General features: G+C 39.2%; 2 protein-coding genes across 8 annotated transcripts in view; one reads left to right on the top strand and one right to left on the bottom strand.

Annotated features, from left to right (window-relative positions):
* Window positions 1-13975, top strand: part of napepld (N-acyl phosphatidylethanolamine phospholipase D) — a 42929-nt gene that overhangs the window by 20770 nt on the left and 8184 nt on the right. For all 6 annotated transcript variants that reach the window (XM_048554238.2, XM_059654567.1, XM_048554233.2 and 3 more), the window contains one exon: window positions 4552-4666. In XM_048554238.2, coding sequence (XP_048410195.1) covers window positions 4552-4666 — 115 coding nt within the window. The remainder of the gene's footprint in view (window positions 1-4551; window positions 4667-13975) is intronic.
* armc10 (armadillo repeat containing 10) overlaps window positions 1-13975 on the bottom strand; it is a 57087-nt gene that overhangs the window by 11892 nt on the left and 31220 nt on the right. The gene's annotated exons all lie outside the window — the stretch shown is intronic.

Genomic DNA, 13975 nt, shown 5'->3' on the forward strand with positions numbered 1-13975 from the left:
TTTGGACTGGAGGCTTGTGACCAGCAGTGTTCTGCAGGGATTGGTCCTACTTCCACTTTTGTTTGTCACTTACATAAATGATTTAGATGAGAATTTAGGAGACATGGTTAGTAAGTTTGTATATGACACAAAACTTGGAGGTATAGTTGACAGTGAAGAAGGCTATCTAAGATTACAAAGGAATCTTGATCAACTGGGCCAATGGGCTAAGGTGTGAGAAATGGAGTTTAATTTGGATAAATGCGAGGTATTGCATTTTGGTCAAGTGAACGAAGACAGGACTTATACAGTTAATGGTAGGGCCCTGGGTGATGGTGTTAAACAGAGAGATCTAGGGGTTCAGGTACACAGTTCTTTGAAAGTTGTGTCACATGTAAACAAGGTGGTTAAGAAGGTAATAAGCACACTTGCCTTCATTGCTCAGACCATTGAGTATAGGACTTGGGATGTCGTGTTGAGGTTGGACAGGACATTGGTGAGACGACTTTTGGAGTACTGTGTACAGTTTTAGTCGCCCTGCTCTTTGGAGGAAATAATGAAATTGGAGAGGATTCAGAAGAGATATACAAGGACTTTGCTGGGACTGGAGGGTTTGAGATTTATGGAGAGCTGGGACTTTTTTCATTAGAGCGTAGGATGTTGAGAGTTGACCATATGGAGGTTTAAAAAATCACAGGGGACATTAGATAAGATAAATAGAAAAGTTTTATTTTCCTGAGGTGGTGGAGTTTGAAACTAGTGGGGATCTTTTTAAGGTGAGAGGCAAAGGATTTTAAGAGGGGCAACTGAATCACAAAACTTTTCTATTTATCTTATCTATGTCCCCTGTGATTTTTTTTTAAACCTCCATATGGTCAACCCTCAACATCCTACGCTCTAATGAAAGAAGTCCCAGCATTATGTGGATTGAACTATTGGAGGAAGTGGCAGATGCAGGTATGATTACAACATTCAAAAGACATTTGAACAGGTACATGAATAGGAAAGATTTAGAGGGATATGGGTCATATTACAGGCAAGTGGGACTAGTTTAGTTTGGGAAACTTGATTGGCATGGATGAGTTGGAGCAAAGAGTCTGTTTCCATGCTCTTTGACTGTCAATGGAAATAATTTTTCACTTGTTTTCTTTACTGTTTCAAAATGTGGTGCATGTTAGGCCTCCTGATCTTTTTTTGCTGCAATGAATGCAGCTCTGTTTTTCATGTATCTCATCATAAATGTGTTCATATTATCCTGGGAATCAACTCTGCATTTTTATGGCTCTGGAGTCTGTAAAATTGCACACAACTTGGCAAAAGTGGCCTAATGATTGCTTTGTACAAATTAAGTCTTACTTTCTTGCTTCTGCACTCAGAACTGACGAATATATTTTGTTTATAGTTACTTCAGTACCACTGAAACCATTTTACATACAATTGCAACCGTTATACCACAGAAAATTTAAGTTTCTTAAGATCCAGTTATTTGCTGGACATCAGAATGTGTTATAATCTAAGTTGGATACTTTAAGGCATATGCAAACTTCTCTACAGTAGCTTCAACAGTGCAAAACAGCCAAATATCCAGTAGTAGAAGTTCCAAATGTGCGTTAGTAGTGTTAAGTAACATTAATGCAAATTGCTGTTGGCATGGTATGGCCCTGGCAATGGAGGGCATAATTTGAAAAAATGGGCAAGAAATATATATTGGCCCCACATTAAAATATACTAGTTTGTAAATCCTTTTTCTTACATACTACATAACTCTAGTTTTGTTATTAAATTTTCTGACCAATTGTTTATCATTACCAGATATACTAACATTTAATAACGTGCATGGATTAATTAAGTAGAACAGCCGCTAATCTCTTTAAAGTATCCTAAATTCATTAGAAAATCAGATGGTGCTGATATCGCTGGAAAAATGTTCCCCTTGACCATTCTTTTCTAAGTTTTAAGCTTTTACTTCCTCTCTCAATGATGTTGGTGACAGATGTATGCAAAACTTGTCTACTAACTATCATTCCTTCACCAGAAAGCTTTAACAGTATTGTCATGATATTTGACTGTGGGAGGACTCTGTGCTGAATGTAATTCTGACACTATGAAGGACCAGTACACACATTTCTACCAAAGGTTGAGTACACAAATAGGATTATCCTTTATTAATCCAATATCCCAAAGTTAATTGTAGGACATGTAGTGTTATCATTGCTGACTCAGCACAGGCCTGGGATCAAATCTGGAGCATTATGCTATTTATGGCTGAGCTTTAACTTTATTAAACTTACTGAGTAATTGAAGGATGACCCTCTGTATAAATCTCCCATCTATGTATATACATCATTAACAGTTTGTGTTGGATGTATTTATTGACCAAAATTCATCATTGTCAAAAATATCGCTTGTGTATTTTCAAATACACCATCAAATTTCTCCAAGTTCTCCACCGGAGACCAAATTGACTTCTACTGTGCAAAGAACCGGTTTACAGTTCGATACCACAGGCTGTTCGTTGCAAGAGGTTTCACTCTGGTCAATCAGCAGGGGGAAAAAAGGGCTGTATTTTAGAGGTAAGATAAGACTAACTGCTGTAGATACCAAGGCAGCATTTGAGAAAGTGTGGCCTAAAGAAATCATAGTAAACTTTAAATAAATGGGAATTAATGGAAACTCCTCCATTTGGTTAGAGTCATATCTAGTGCAAAAGACAATAGCTTTTGGTTGCTGGAATCCAGGTATTTCTGCTCCAGGACATTGTTGTTTCAGTTTCACTATGCCCAAACATTTTCAGTTGCTCCATCAAAGACCTATGTCTATCATACGGTTAGCAGTGTCCGGTTCCACACTTGATTTTTCAGATACTTAAGCAGTCCATTGCCAAGTGGCAAGTAACATTTATACCATATAATGCCAGGCAATGATCATCTCCTAAGAGAGAGTCTAATTATCTTCTCTTGACATTTCCTGTTACAATAAACATTCACTTCCTGTAATTGCAATAGATTGCGGATGTTGCTTCAATAACATTTTCTCAAACCGGCAATCTCTAATACCCAAAAGGACAAGGGCCCTAAACATATATTACTTGTCAGTTCCAAGTTAGTTGCAAGTAAATTGCTATTCTTTCAATGTAGGTGCACCTACCTCACATAGACTACAGTGGTTCACTTCGGCAAGCCTTTGAGCATTTTCTTTGTTCTCCTCTGGAAAGTTGACTATTTGAGAATTGTGAAAACAGGACCTGTCGGGGTAGAAGCTCTTCCACAGAGCAGACAGAGTTCAGTCCATGGAAGTTGTTTTCTTCAGTTTTGCCGGAACTGGCTTTCGTCCTTTTTAAAAAAAGGACACTAAAGTATATTTATTGCTGAGTCCGGAGGATGTGGCAGATACATTGCTGATAGAATTTTTTTTGAGAAGTACTTTGTGTCATGGTATTCAATCCAGGTCTTGCTGAAGCACAGGAATGTGATGAAGACAACTGCTCTGTGCATTAAGGCTTTTGTCGACTTGCAGATGTCTTTGTTATCAAACACACAATCCTATAATTTTTAAAGGCTGAGCTAGTGCAGCTAAGAACATAAGAACTAGGAGTAAGTAACCCCCTTCAGCATCCTCAGCCATTTAATAAAATCATAGCATTCTCATCTCAACCTCAACTTCACTTTCCTGCCCATTCCCCATAATCCTTTAACTCTTTGCTGATTAAAAATCTGTCTTCTACTTAAATTTATTCAGTATCCCAGATGCAACTACACTCTAGGGTAGTGAATTCCACAGTTACATGACCCTTTGAGAGAAATAATTCCTCTTTTATTGTTGCATCTCTTTGTCAAGAGTGTTCTTTTGATGGAAGTGCTTTTCAATTTACAGGAAAAGCTCATTAAAGTATTTTAAAATCCTTCAAAATATATGGGAGTGGTATGTTTGGCTGAACAAGTGTGGACTGATCTATACTTTTGACTTTGGAGCGATAGTGGTGTAGTGATAATGTCTTTGGGTTAATAATTCAAAGGTTCAAATTAATACTCTGAGGGCAAAGGTTCAAATCCAATGCAGGAGCTAGAATTCTAACTTAGTAATTAGTAAATCTGGGAAAATATATCTAGTCCCAGTAATAATGACTATGACAGCTATCATCAATTGTCTCTGAAAGTTTTATGTCCTTTATGGAAGGAAATACACCATTCTTACCCAGTTTGGCTTAAGTGTGACTCCAAACTAACATCATCTTAATGGTCTACCAAGGGCATTTGGGATGGTAAACAATTCTTGGCCTTGCCAGAAATGCTATAAAAGAATAAAAGGTCAGACTGAAGTTCTTGGAAGCAGAATTGAAGAGATTGAGAGTGGCTTGCAAACCTGAAGCAGAGTGGGCAACAACATAAATTGTAGATCATGCACTGGATCTGATGGATAATTTAGATTTGACATTGAGGCGACTGAGCTGAGAACCAGCGGAAAAGGAGATGTAAGAGATCTTTACATGTTCAGCACAGAAACATGAAGTTTCTGCTACTATTCATTTTGAGGTTCCTAATTTACCTGTCTATGTTTATGTCTCTGCTCCAGATGGTTTATGAAATATAATCATGTGAACCCAGAGGAGGCTGTGAGGATCCATATAGATGTTCAGGCAAAAAAGTCTGTAGGAATACACTGGGGAACATTTGCTTTAGCCAATGAGGTAAGTCCTTATCTATCAAAGTTCCATTTCAAACACCTGACAGTTAATTTTAATGTTTATTATTCATATACTTTAATTTTCATACAATTTATCTCGGCCAGATCAGAAGCTTTTTTAACTGGCAATTGCATTCTCTGTTGGCACTATTCTGCATGTCTGAATGTTTGACAGTATGTGTTGACTGACCAACTCTATCTAGTTAGGCTCTCTGTAGAAATTTAAAGAAAAAAATTGCCTGCTGGGACCAATCCAAGTTACCCACAGCTCTCCAGAATTCACTTTGATTTATCCAACTGTATTCCAGCTATCCTCCAAAACATGAGCTCTCGTGAGCATCCAGCTGTTGGCTAACTTACCTTCCAACATTGCTTCAAAACCTCACAACTGTAAACCTTTCTGTTCAAGCTTGGGCATCGCTACATACTTGCTAAGTGATGCATAAAATCAGGAACAACCCTGGTTTCTCATGGTCTCTGTGCTGCTTGACCCGACTTTGGACAGGAGTAGACTGTTTTTTTTCCAGTCTGCTTCTCCACATTCTGTGCAGCCTTTGGTCTCGGAGCAGCTTTACAACTCCTTGCATATTATTTTTGCCTTCTCCCAATTCCAACCAGGCAGGTTGCCTACTTCTATTTGCAAACACGCACACAGTTAGATGAAACTAAACATATATTTCTACCCTCACCAAACAGCACCATGGAAATGAGCCAATCAAAAATGTAAACTATCTTTTTACTTCAATACAAGCCCGATGATGCTGTGGCCCATTTGAATAATTTACATCTGTAATGGTGTTTATATCTACTTTCTAGGTTTACTAGTACTACCAAGGAATCCATTTGTTTACAATGTCTTTTTAATTTCTTCAACCTGAAAACTATATGAATAATTTAAATCGTTTATTGAAAAGAAGAAAAAGCAGAGAACTAAGGACTGAATAGATGTTACAGGTAATCTGGAAAAAGAGGAGGCCCCTACTAGCGTTTCATGCAATTCAAAGAATGTGAGACCTTTCATCCTCTGTCACTGACCCTATCACCACATTTCTCTAAAGGATTCTAGTAGAAACACTTGTAACAAGGGAGGAAGAAAGCAGGAACATATGCTTGCAGCTGGTACACCCACTTTCTGCTAGCAATTTACATGCAGGGAGATGCATTGTCCCTTTTGCACTCTGTTCTTTATCATAGTAGAAAGGAGAGCAAAACCAATATTTAAATAATAGCCACAAGGTTATATTCCTACATGGAGGCTAAAAAATTAGGATAGACTGAAGAAAAGAAAACTGAAAAAATATCAGACTGCATTATGACCAGAAATAGAATTTCTGGTTGCTTTTTCTGCCTATGGTGAGGTTGAGAGTTTTGAGGTAAATTATTAGGCTTCCACCTTCGCTCTGATTGCGATTAACTAATTTAGCATGAGCTAGGAATTTAATCTGGAATTTTAGTGTAGAGCACAGTACCTCATGTTTATCTGCATTATCCATAAGAAAACACACAGCCTCTGGAAATCAAAACATTGTAGTAGCAAGGTACAAGCTAATGGCATGTGATTCTGTAATAATATAAGCATCAGTAAGTGTATTGCTTCTTACCAAATATTTAAGAACTAGTAAAGCATCACCTTTGATTATATCCAACTGTCACTTTGCTGCAAGTAAAATATATTGCCCACAGGATATTGTAGATGCCATAAATTGGCAGGATTCCTCACTCTAATTAACCTCCTCCTTAATGAAGGTCACAGTGTATCTGTAAAATTAGAATTGTTGAGGGACAGAGGAATTTAGTTCTGCCATTTCCCTGATACGTATCACCTTTTGTTTAAGTATTTGTTTATATAACCTCTTCATCTGAGATGAGTAAATTGGCCATCTGCATGATAACTGAATCATCCAAAGAGAAAGGGTCATTCTTCAAGAAGGCAGCTCTTCCTCTGGAGAATATAGCTTCTTAATATTCTTCCTTTCTAATTATGTGACTCATTCTGTCATGGGTGTATCTCTTGAAATTACCTATTATTGAATTCAAGTCTGGACAGATTTTCTGTTGTATTAAGCAGGATTACTTGTGTAAGCACATTCCAAGTTGTTATATATGCCATCATTGCAGTGGATTACATTTGTAATCTAGCAGACTTTTATTCTCTCCCTACCTTGGGGGAATCTTGAATTCTCATTCTCTCCCTCAGCATTGCTTCTGATAATAAACAGATCCCAAAGTCTTCCTCCAGAATAAACAAAAAAAGTTCTTTTTAAAAGAAATGAGTTAACTTTGCTGTAATATTTTCTGTTTCCTGAAGGTATTAATTAGAATGTACTTCCTAAAGGTCTTTCCCTGGCAGAGCCTGTGAAAGCCAAATGGAAGCAGGCAACCAGTTTAAATAGCGAAGGCCCCATTCAGGTCAGTTTAGGAGTAACAAAACGGCTGAGTGACAGAAAACAGTCGTAATGAATGGTTAAAAACTGAAAGAACTGCGGATGCTGTAAATCAGGAACAAAAATGAAGTTGCTGGAAAAGCTGAGCAGGTCTGGCAGCATCTGTGAAGTCAAAAAACAAAGTTAATGTTTGAGGTCCGGTGACTGTTCCTCAGAACTCCTCAGAGTAATGAATGGTTATTTATCTGACTGGGGTCAGTTTATAGAGGGCTTCCCTCGGGACAACTGTTAGGACCCCTTCGCTTCCTGATATTTCACGTCACTAGGTGATAGTCCAACAGGTTTATTTGGGAACACAAGCTTTTGAAGTCTTGTTTGTTCTTCAGGTGTTAGTGAGAGGTGGCATCAGATAAGGAACTTATAAGGAAAAGATCAAAGGGTCATAGAACCGATGCAAATGTATTTCACAAACCTAAGATGGCTGCGAAATCTTTAATCAGTTAGAAAGGGCATGCAGGTTTCAATTGATCGATATGCAAATCCCAGAATTTCTGTCGAGACACTGCCTTGAGATAACTAAAGGTGACTGAGATAACTAACTAGAGGTGACATCTCAGGTCAGACAGTGCATTTAGGTACAAGGCCTTGTTTAGAATCTGGCTGTGTATTAACTTGGAGTCGACGTTTTTTTCCTAAATGTCACATTGACTGTTTACAAATTGTATGCTTTTTGAATAGAACATATCTGCAATTACAAATTTACAAATGCAAATTCGCCCCACAGATTTATGCACTATGTGGATGCATGTAAGGGGAAGGGAGAGCAAAGCATGTGAGTTTCACACACCTCTCTGCATGCATATGAGAGAGAGAGAGACAGGGAGTGGGCGTGAGTGGGAGTGAGACAGAGGGCGTGCTTGAGAGAGAAGCATGTGCTCACAGAGAGAGAGAGTATATGTGAGACAGAGAGCAAGAGAGTTAGTGAGCTTCTCTCTCAAGCTTGCACACATACACTCTTCCCCAGCACATGCGCATGCATATACACACTTTCTTCCCCTCCCCTCACTCTTACACGCACTCGCGCGTGCACGCGCATACATATATTCTCTGGGGTGAATTTGCAGCTTAGTAATTGCAGATACTGTCTATTTTGTTCAAAAATTTATATTCAGTGTGGCATTTTATAAAATTATAAATACAAAAACAGAAATGCTGGAGAATCTCAGCAGGATCTGTGGGGAGATGCTGCCAGACCCTTTGTACTCAAAACATTAACTTGTTTTCCCCTCTGTTCTCCGGCACTTTCTGTTTTTGTTCCAAACGACTTCATGCTGAGTTCATTTAGAAACAAAATTCTCACAGCCTTCTACATGGAAAATCCCTTGCATTGTCTTTCTTAATTGGAAATGCCATAAAAAACAACTCGTAAAAAGGAATGGAAATTATTGCTTTCGAATTCTTAACTTCTGCCGTTGTTGTGGGATCTCTGTTACCGTGCAGTTTTGCTGCACATGTTTAATGGTGCTCTGAAGGAATAAACTTTTGATACCAATTCTAAACTTGGAGCTGAGTTTTTTTCCACCCATTGAGCTCCAGCTGGGAGGCAGGAGGGGTGTCACCATGTTTAGAGAAGGTGTATGATTGGGACGCCCAACATCTTTCCAGTGCCATTGCCATATTGCCAGTGGCACAACCCTTAGCAGCACAACTGCCAAGTCGGCAGCGGTTGAATAACTTAATGACCAAAGTTAGGGTCACTTCCTTCTCTTGTTGGTGTTTTTCCTGTATTGGGAAGAGTTGGCTGCTGCATCTGAGCGTACCAGATAAACATGGGGGCCTCCAAGTGGGTTCCTCTGGTGCTGCCTCTTGTGAGCAGGCCATGGCTAATGGAGGGCCCCTGCTCAACAATATCTTCCCCAGCAGCAACACTGCTTTCAGTGCACTACGATTTCTTGCAGCCTGGTCGCTGGGGCATTCCTTTCTAGCTCTGGCATCCTTACAAAAATCTTCGTGCTCTTTGCCTTTCAAAGGCCCTCCTCCTATACCTGTAGCCTCAGCAATGACTACCGCTAGCGGCAGAACAAAGGAGTGAGACATCTCCTCAATTGCATGGCTCTTCCAGAGCCGGCTGTTCATTGGTTGTCAGTAGCAAGATGCCAGTGTCTGTCTTCCTATTGAAGTGGAATTAGCTTCTGCTTTTGATCATGGCAGCCGAACTTGCCAATCAATAAAATAATTCAACTCCTTATTCCAATGGAAAATAAAGACCTTAGAGACTGCAAAGTAGAACCAAAAACTAGTTTTACTACGAGTCTCACCCAGTATACTTCCTGGCTCTCTCAGGTGCCTAAGCTGAGACTGTATTTGTGCTTATGTTATCAGTACAGTGTTGATGGGCAGCACCGTTTAAGTTACAGAACAAAAACACCCTTTGTTAATCATGCTAATAGTTGGGACCAGGCTGCCAAATACAAGTAGTTTGGTGATTCAGATTACCCCACTCTTATAATTTGCAGTTTCAATTCCAAGCAAGTCAGTCGGAGTAGTAAAAGAATAATTCATATATTTATTTTCATAGGATAGTCTTACTCCATTACTTTGCTTACTTTAAATGAGTTTATGACTTTCCAAAATAGTAATTAAGGTTTTTACAGAAATGCCTGTTTGTAAATGTTTTGCTTTCTTTTTAATCCTCTGGATTTAAATCATTTTCAGGCTCAACTGAAGCTTCTTTTTGGAGAGGGATAATTGGAGTAATGTCATTATTTTAATTAGCAGGTGGCCAGATGGACTTTGACTCCACCACACCCAAAGGAGTCAAAATTTGGCCAGGAGACATCTATATTTAAGGGTCACTCCCCTAGCATTAAAACACTGCAGGGAACAGCATATATATATTTAAAAAATAACTAAAGTGAATTTTGACTTTGTAAAGTTCATCTTTATTATGGTTTGCAAGGTCAAGTATTTTGGGAGATTTGTTTTGTTGTGGAACGGCTGTGAAACTATTTTTGCAGGAGAATCAGGGAATGTATGTTGCAGTATAATAAAATGTGAGGCTGGATGAACACAGCAGGCCCAGCAGCATCTCAGGAGCACAAAAGCTGACGTTTCGGGCCTAGACCCTTTCTGATGAAGGGTCTAGGCCCGAAACGTCAGCTTTTGTGCTCCTGAGATGCTGCTGGGCCTGCTGTGTTCATCCAGCCTCTCATTTTATTATCTTGGATTCTCCAGCATCTGCAGTTCCCATTATCACTGATACAATGTATGTTACAGTACATAGCTAAGATTTCAGTAATTCCACAGTATTCAGTCACTGTGGGTTCTGATGGCCATGTTTCAGTAAGTTGACCTTTTGCATATTATAACTGAGTTTATTATTGGTTTCATCTAAGCATTAGCTCAGTTGGCTGGATGGCTGGTTTGCAATGCAGACTGAGGCCAACAACATGGGTTCAATGCCCACACCGGCTGAGATTGCTATTAAGGATGCTCCTTCTCAACTTCTTCCCTGAGGTGTGGTGATCCTCAGGTTAAAGCACCACCAGCCCTCCCTCCCTCTCTCCCTGGGAGAACAGCCCTTGGCCTGGTCAGACTATGGCTATTTTACCTTCACTCTTCAAATAATAATTGTTGTATTTCTCATGAAAAATGCAAAGCAGAAAGTTTCCTAAATGTTACAGGCTTTTTTCTGATGATGTTGATATTCATTTTCTGAAGAATATCCATTTGTCCCACAAATCTCTGCAGTTTGAATGTTCTTCTTTTAACAAGGTGTAAGTTCCTAAGTCCAGAATAGTAGTTAATTCTTTGACCTTTCTCTGACCGTATATCAAAATGCATCTCCAATCTACTTGTTTTGCTGGTAACATGGTCTTCTCACCTAATGCAGACACTATATTGTTTTGTGAGCCCTTGCTCTCAGTCTCCCAGTTTCTGTCAAACCATTTAATTTCCTTAACCATTTTCCTTTATTTCCCTTTTGCCATTAGTTACAGACTATAATGACTCTTTGACGTGAGCAAAACCAGTGACAACAGTAGATCTCACACTCATTAGGAAATGCCTAAATAGAATCTCTACCCTGGTGTGAGGGTTGTTTTAAATTTTATGTGATTTTTTTGTTCCTTAGTTTTAATTTTCCATAAGAAGTTCCTTACTTGTTCCTTACCAGTCCAAGTATCATTTTTCACAGTGATGGGGAAATGTGGTATGGCAGGGCTTCCCAACATGGGGGTTCAGACTCTGGAGTGAAGTTGTGAGCTGAAATTTTAGGGTTGCAAGCTTCAAGGCAGTAATCCATCCCAACCCAATCTCATAGATACTGTCTCCCACTGCACTGTCAAAGCCCACCAAGGACTTGTAACAGTTTTCAAGCCTCAAAATGGGTTCGCGGTGAGCAAAATGTTTGGGAATCATTATTGTAGAGTATGAGTTTGATGACCACCAACTCTGCTTTCAGTAGAGAGAAGCCTGGCTTTTAGTCCCTGCCACTCTCTGGTGATAGAGCTAAAATTCAAATTGGCCTCACGTTCTATTACCTGACATCAAAATTACAGATTCATTTTCAGCCCTAGAAGTCAGCACAAAACATTATTTCTTCACAAAGGCATCACTAATTGATGATTTGACCACTGTTTCTAAGACTTTTGAGGATTATATCAGGGAACAAAATGATAATAAGTGGTGTCTCAGAAGTTTGGAGTGGCAGCTTTCATGGTCTGCAGGATCTAACTAATGCAGTGGGCACTCAGAATGAATGACTTGTATTTGTATCTCCACCTTTCACAATCTTGAGATGCTTTGAAGCACTGTACAATCAATGCAGTACTTCTTAAATGTAGTCATTATTGATGGAAATAGAAAAGAGTCTGATTTCTACAGTCACCTTTCACTGCCAATACACTCAAACCCAAGGTGATCTGGGTTATATTTAATGCACTCCTTTAAACAGTAATCAAAGAGGACATTGGTGAAAAGGTTGGAATTAAAGTTAGATGGCATCCTTATCACAGCAGTAGAAAAATAAGCCTGCAAACATTGACAAATTGAGAAAATTTGAAATAAATACCCATGAAAAAAATGGCCTTCCATTGGAAATTAATAAATGGTATGCTGAGTGCATTTTCAGTGTACCGGAGGAGATGGTGGTTTTTGAGATGAATCTTATTCATCAAGCTGACTTTCAGCGAAGGCAGTAAAACAATTCTTTCTCATTGGAATTATTGTGTCTGGAATGTGCTTGCTTCAAAGTATGTGCTGAATTGCATAAGCTCTTGGTTTATACATGGGCAAGAACCAGTGTTGTCTGTCAGCCATATTTGCTTGAAAGAGTCATGTTATCAACATGTTTTTGTGGTTTTAATTTGTTGCTCCTGGATCAATAACTGATGTTTGATTCGAAAAGCCAGAATTGGACACACAAAAACAGGAAGCATTAATCTAATTTAAGGAAAAAGAGAATTAACGTTATTTGTTAATAAAGCACCAATAACTTTTTAGGAATAACCATAAAGCCTGAATCTAGGAGCTAAACAAATGAAGTTATATTGCTCACAAAGAACATTCGACTTCAAGCCTCTTAGAAAACAATCATTATTCCTGAGGTGAGACAGAGCTAACTTCCTGCAGGAGCCAGTTGCTATAGACTATACACATTCATTCTGAGTGCCCACTGCATTAGCTAGATCCTGCAGACCATGAAAGCTGCCACTCCAAACCTCTGAGAAGCCACTTATTATCATTTTGTTTCCTGATATGATTCTCAATCATATGAGAGTGCTATATATCGTGGATAACTTGATTTAACAGAAAGATTTCATTCTCTTAAATGAGTCATTTGTGATCATCAGTATCACATCTTAGAAATCTGCACCAGGTGCCATAGAAGTTGCTATGTTCCTAACTCATTGCAAGGACAAGGTTAGTTACTGGGAGGCTACTCCGTTACGTAAGCCCCATTATGCAGTGTAACCATTCATCCGTCAGGGCAATTGTGGAGCAGAGAGTAGGCCTCCTGAAGATGAGGTTGTGATGCTTGGATCAGTTGGGATTCCTTGGAGTACAGTGGAGGTTGAAGGTGCTGCATAATCCTAGAATGCTGTGCACAACTGGAGCAGGCAAAAAGGAGATGTGACGGACTCTGAAGCAGCGGAGAATGGCAGCAGTCTTCCATGGAGGAAGATAAAGATGTCGAGCCGCAGGAACATAATCTTCAGCATGATAGATCACTGGAGCATCAGATGCAACAAACCAGATGGGGTCTAAATGACACCAGATTCCTGTAGATGTGAGCTGGGTATAGTGGTCATTCATTGACTAGAAATTTGTTGTAGCTCAAAAGGCAAGGTCCCTGTTTGTTCCTTGAAGCAAAAGCAGCCTTTTCCTTTTTGCTTTTTCTTCACTCTGTCATTCAATAGTGGTTAATATTTTCAACCATTTAAAAGCTTTCTAACATGTTCTACAATGCGTATTAGGGAAATTGTAGCACACCCCTAGGCAAGCTTGAACATGGTGTGGTGCTAAGGTTGCATAGCCTGTGGACTTCTTGTTGTGCTACTGCAAATGGTGATAATGTAAAAGGTAATACATTTAGAAATTTCGGATTCTATTTTCAATGAAATGTTACCCATGCCTCCTGAGATGATACTATTTTGCTCTTGTGTAACTACTTGCACTGTGAAGGGCAGTTCCTGGTGGGTGGTAGTTGGGCATGGCTGGGCTTTAAATATGGCACCAGTGCAAGAAATCCTGTTAAGTTCTCAGCAGTGACAAGTACTTCTGTTTGTGACCATACAGTAATGCAAGTTGTGGGTGTTGTATAGAGGAATGGTGTACACATAATGAGGTGAGCTGCATGAAGTTGATTTGAGTAAGTTCAAAGGTGCTCACAGAGGGAAACCTTGATAAAATCAAATCCAATGTTTTTT

The sequence above is a fragment of the Stegostoma tigrinum genome, chromosome 25 (genome assembly GCF_030684315.1).
Source record: "Stegostoma tigrinum isolate sSteTig4 chromosome 25, sSteTig4.hap1, whole genome shotgun sequence".
Classification (NCBI taxonomy): Eukaryota; Metazoa; Chordata; class Chondrichthyes; order Orectolobiformes; family Stegostomatidae; genus Stegostoma; species Stegostoma tigrinum.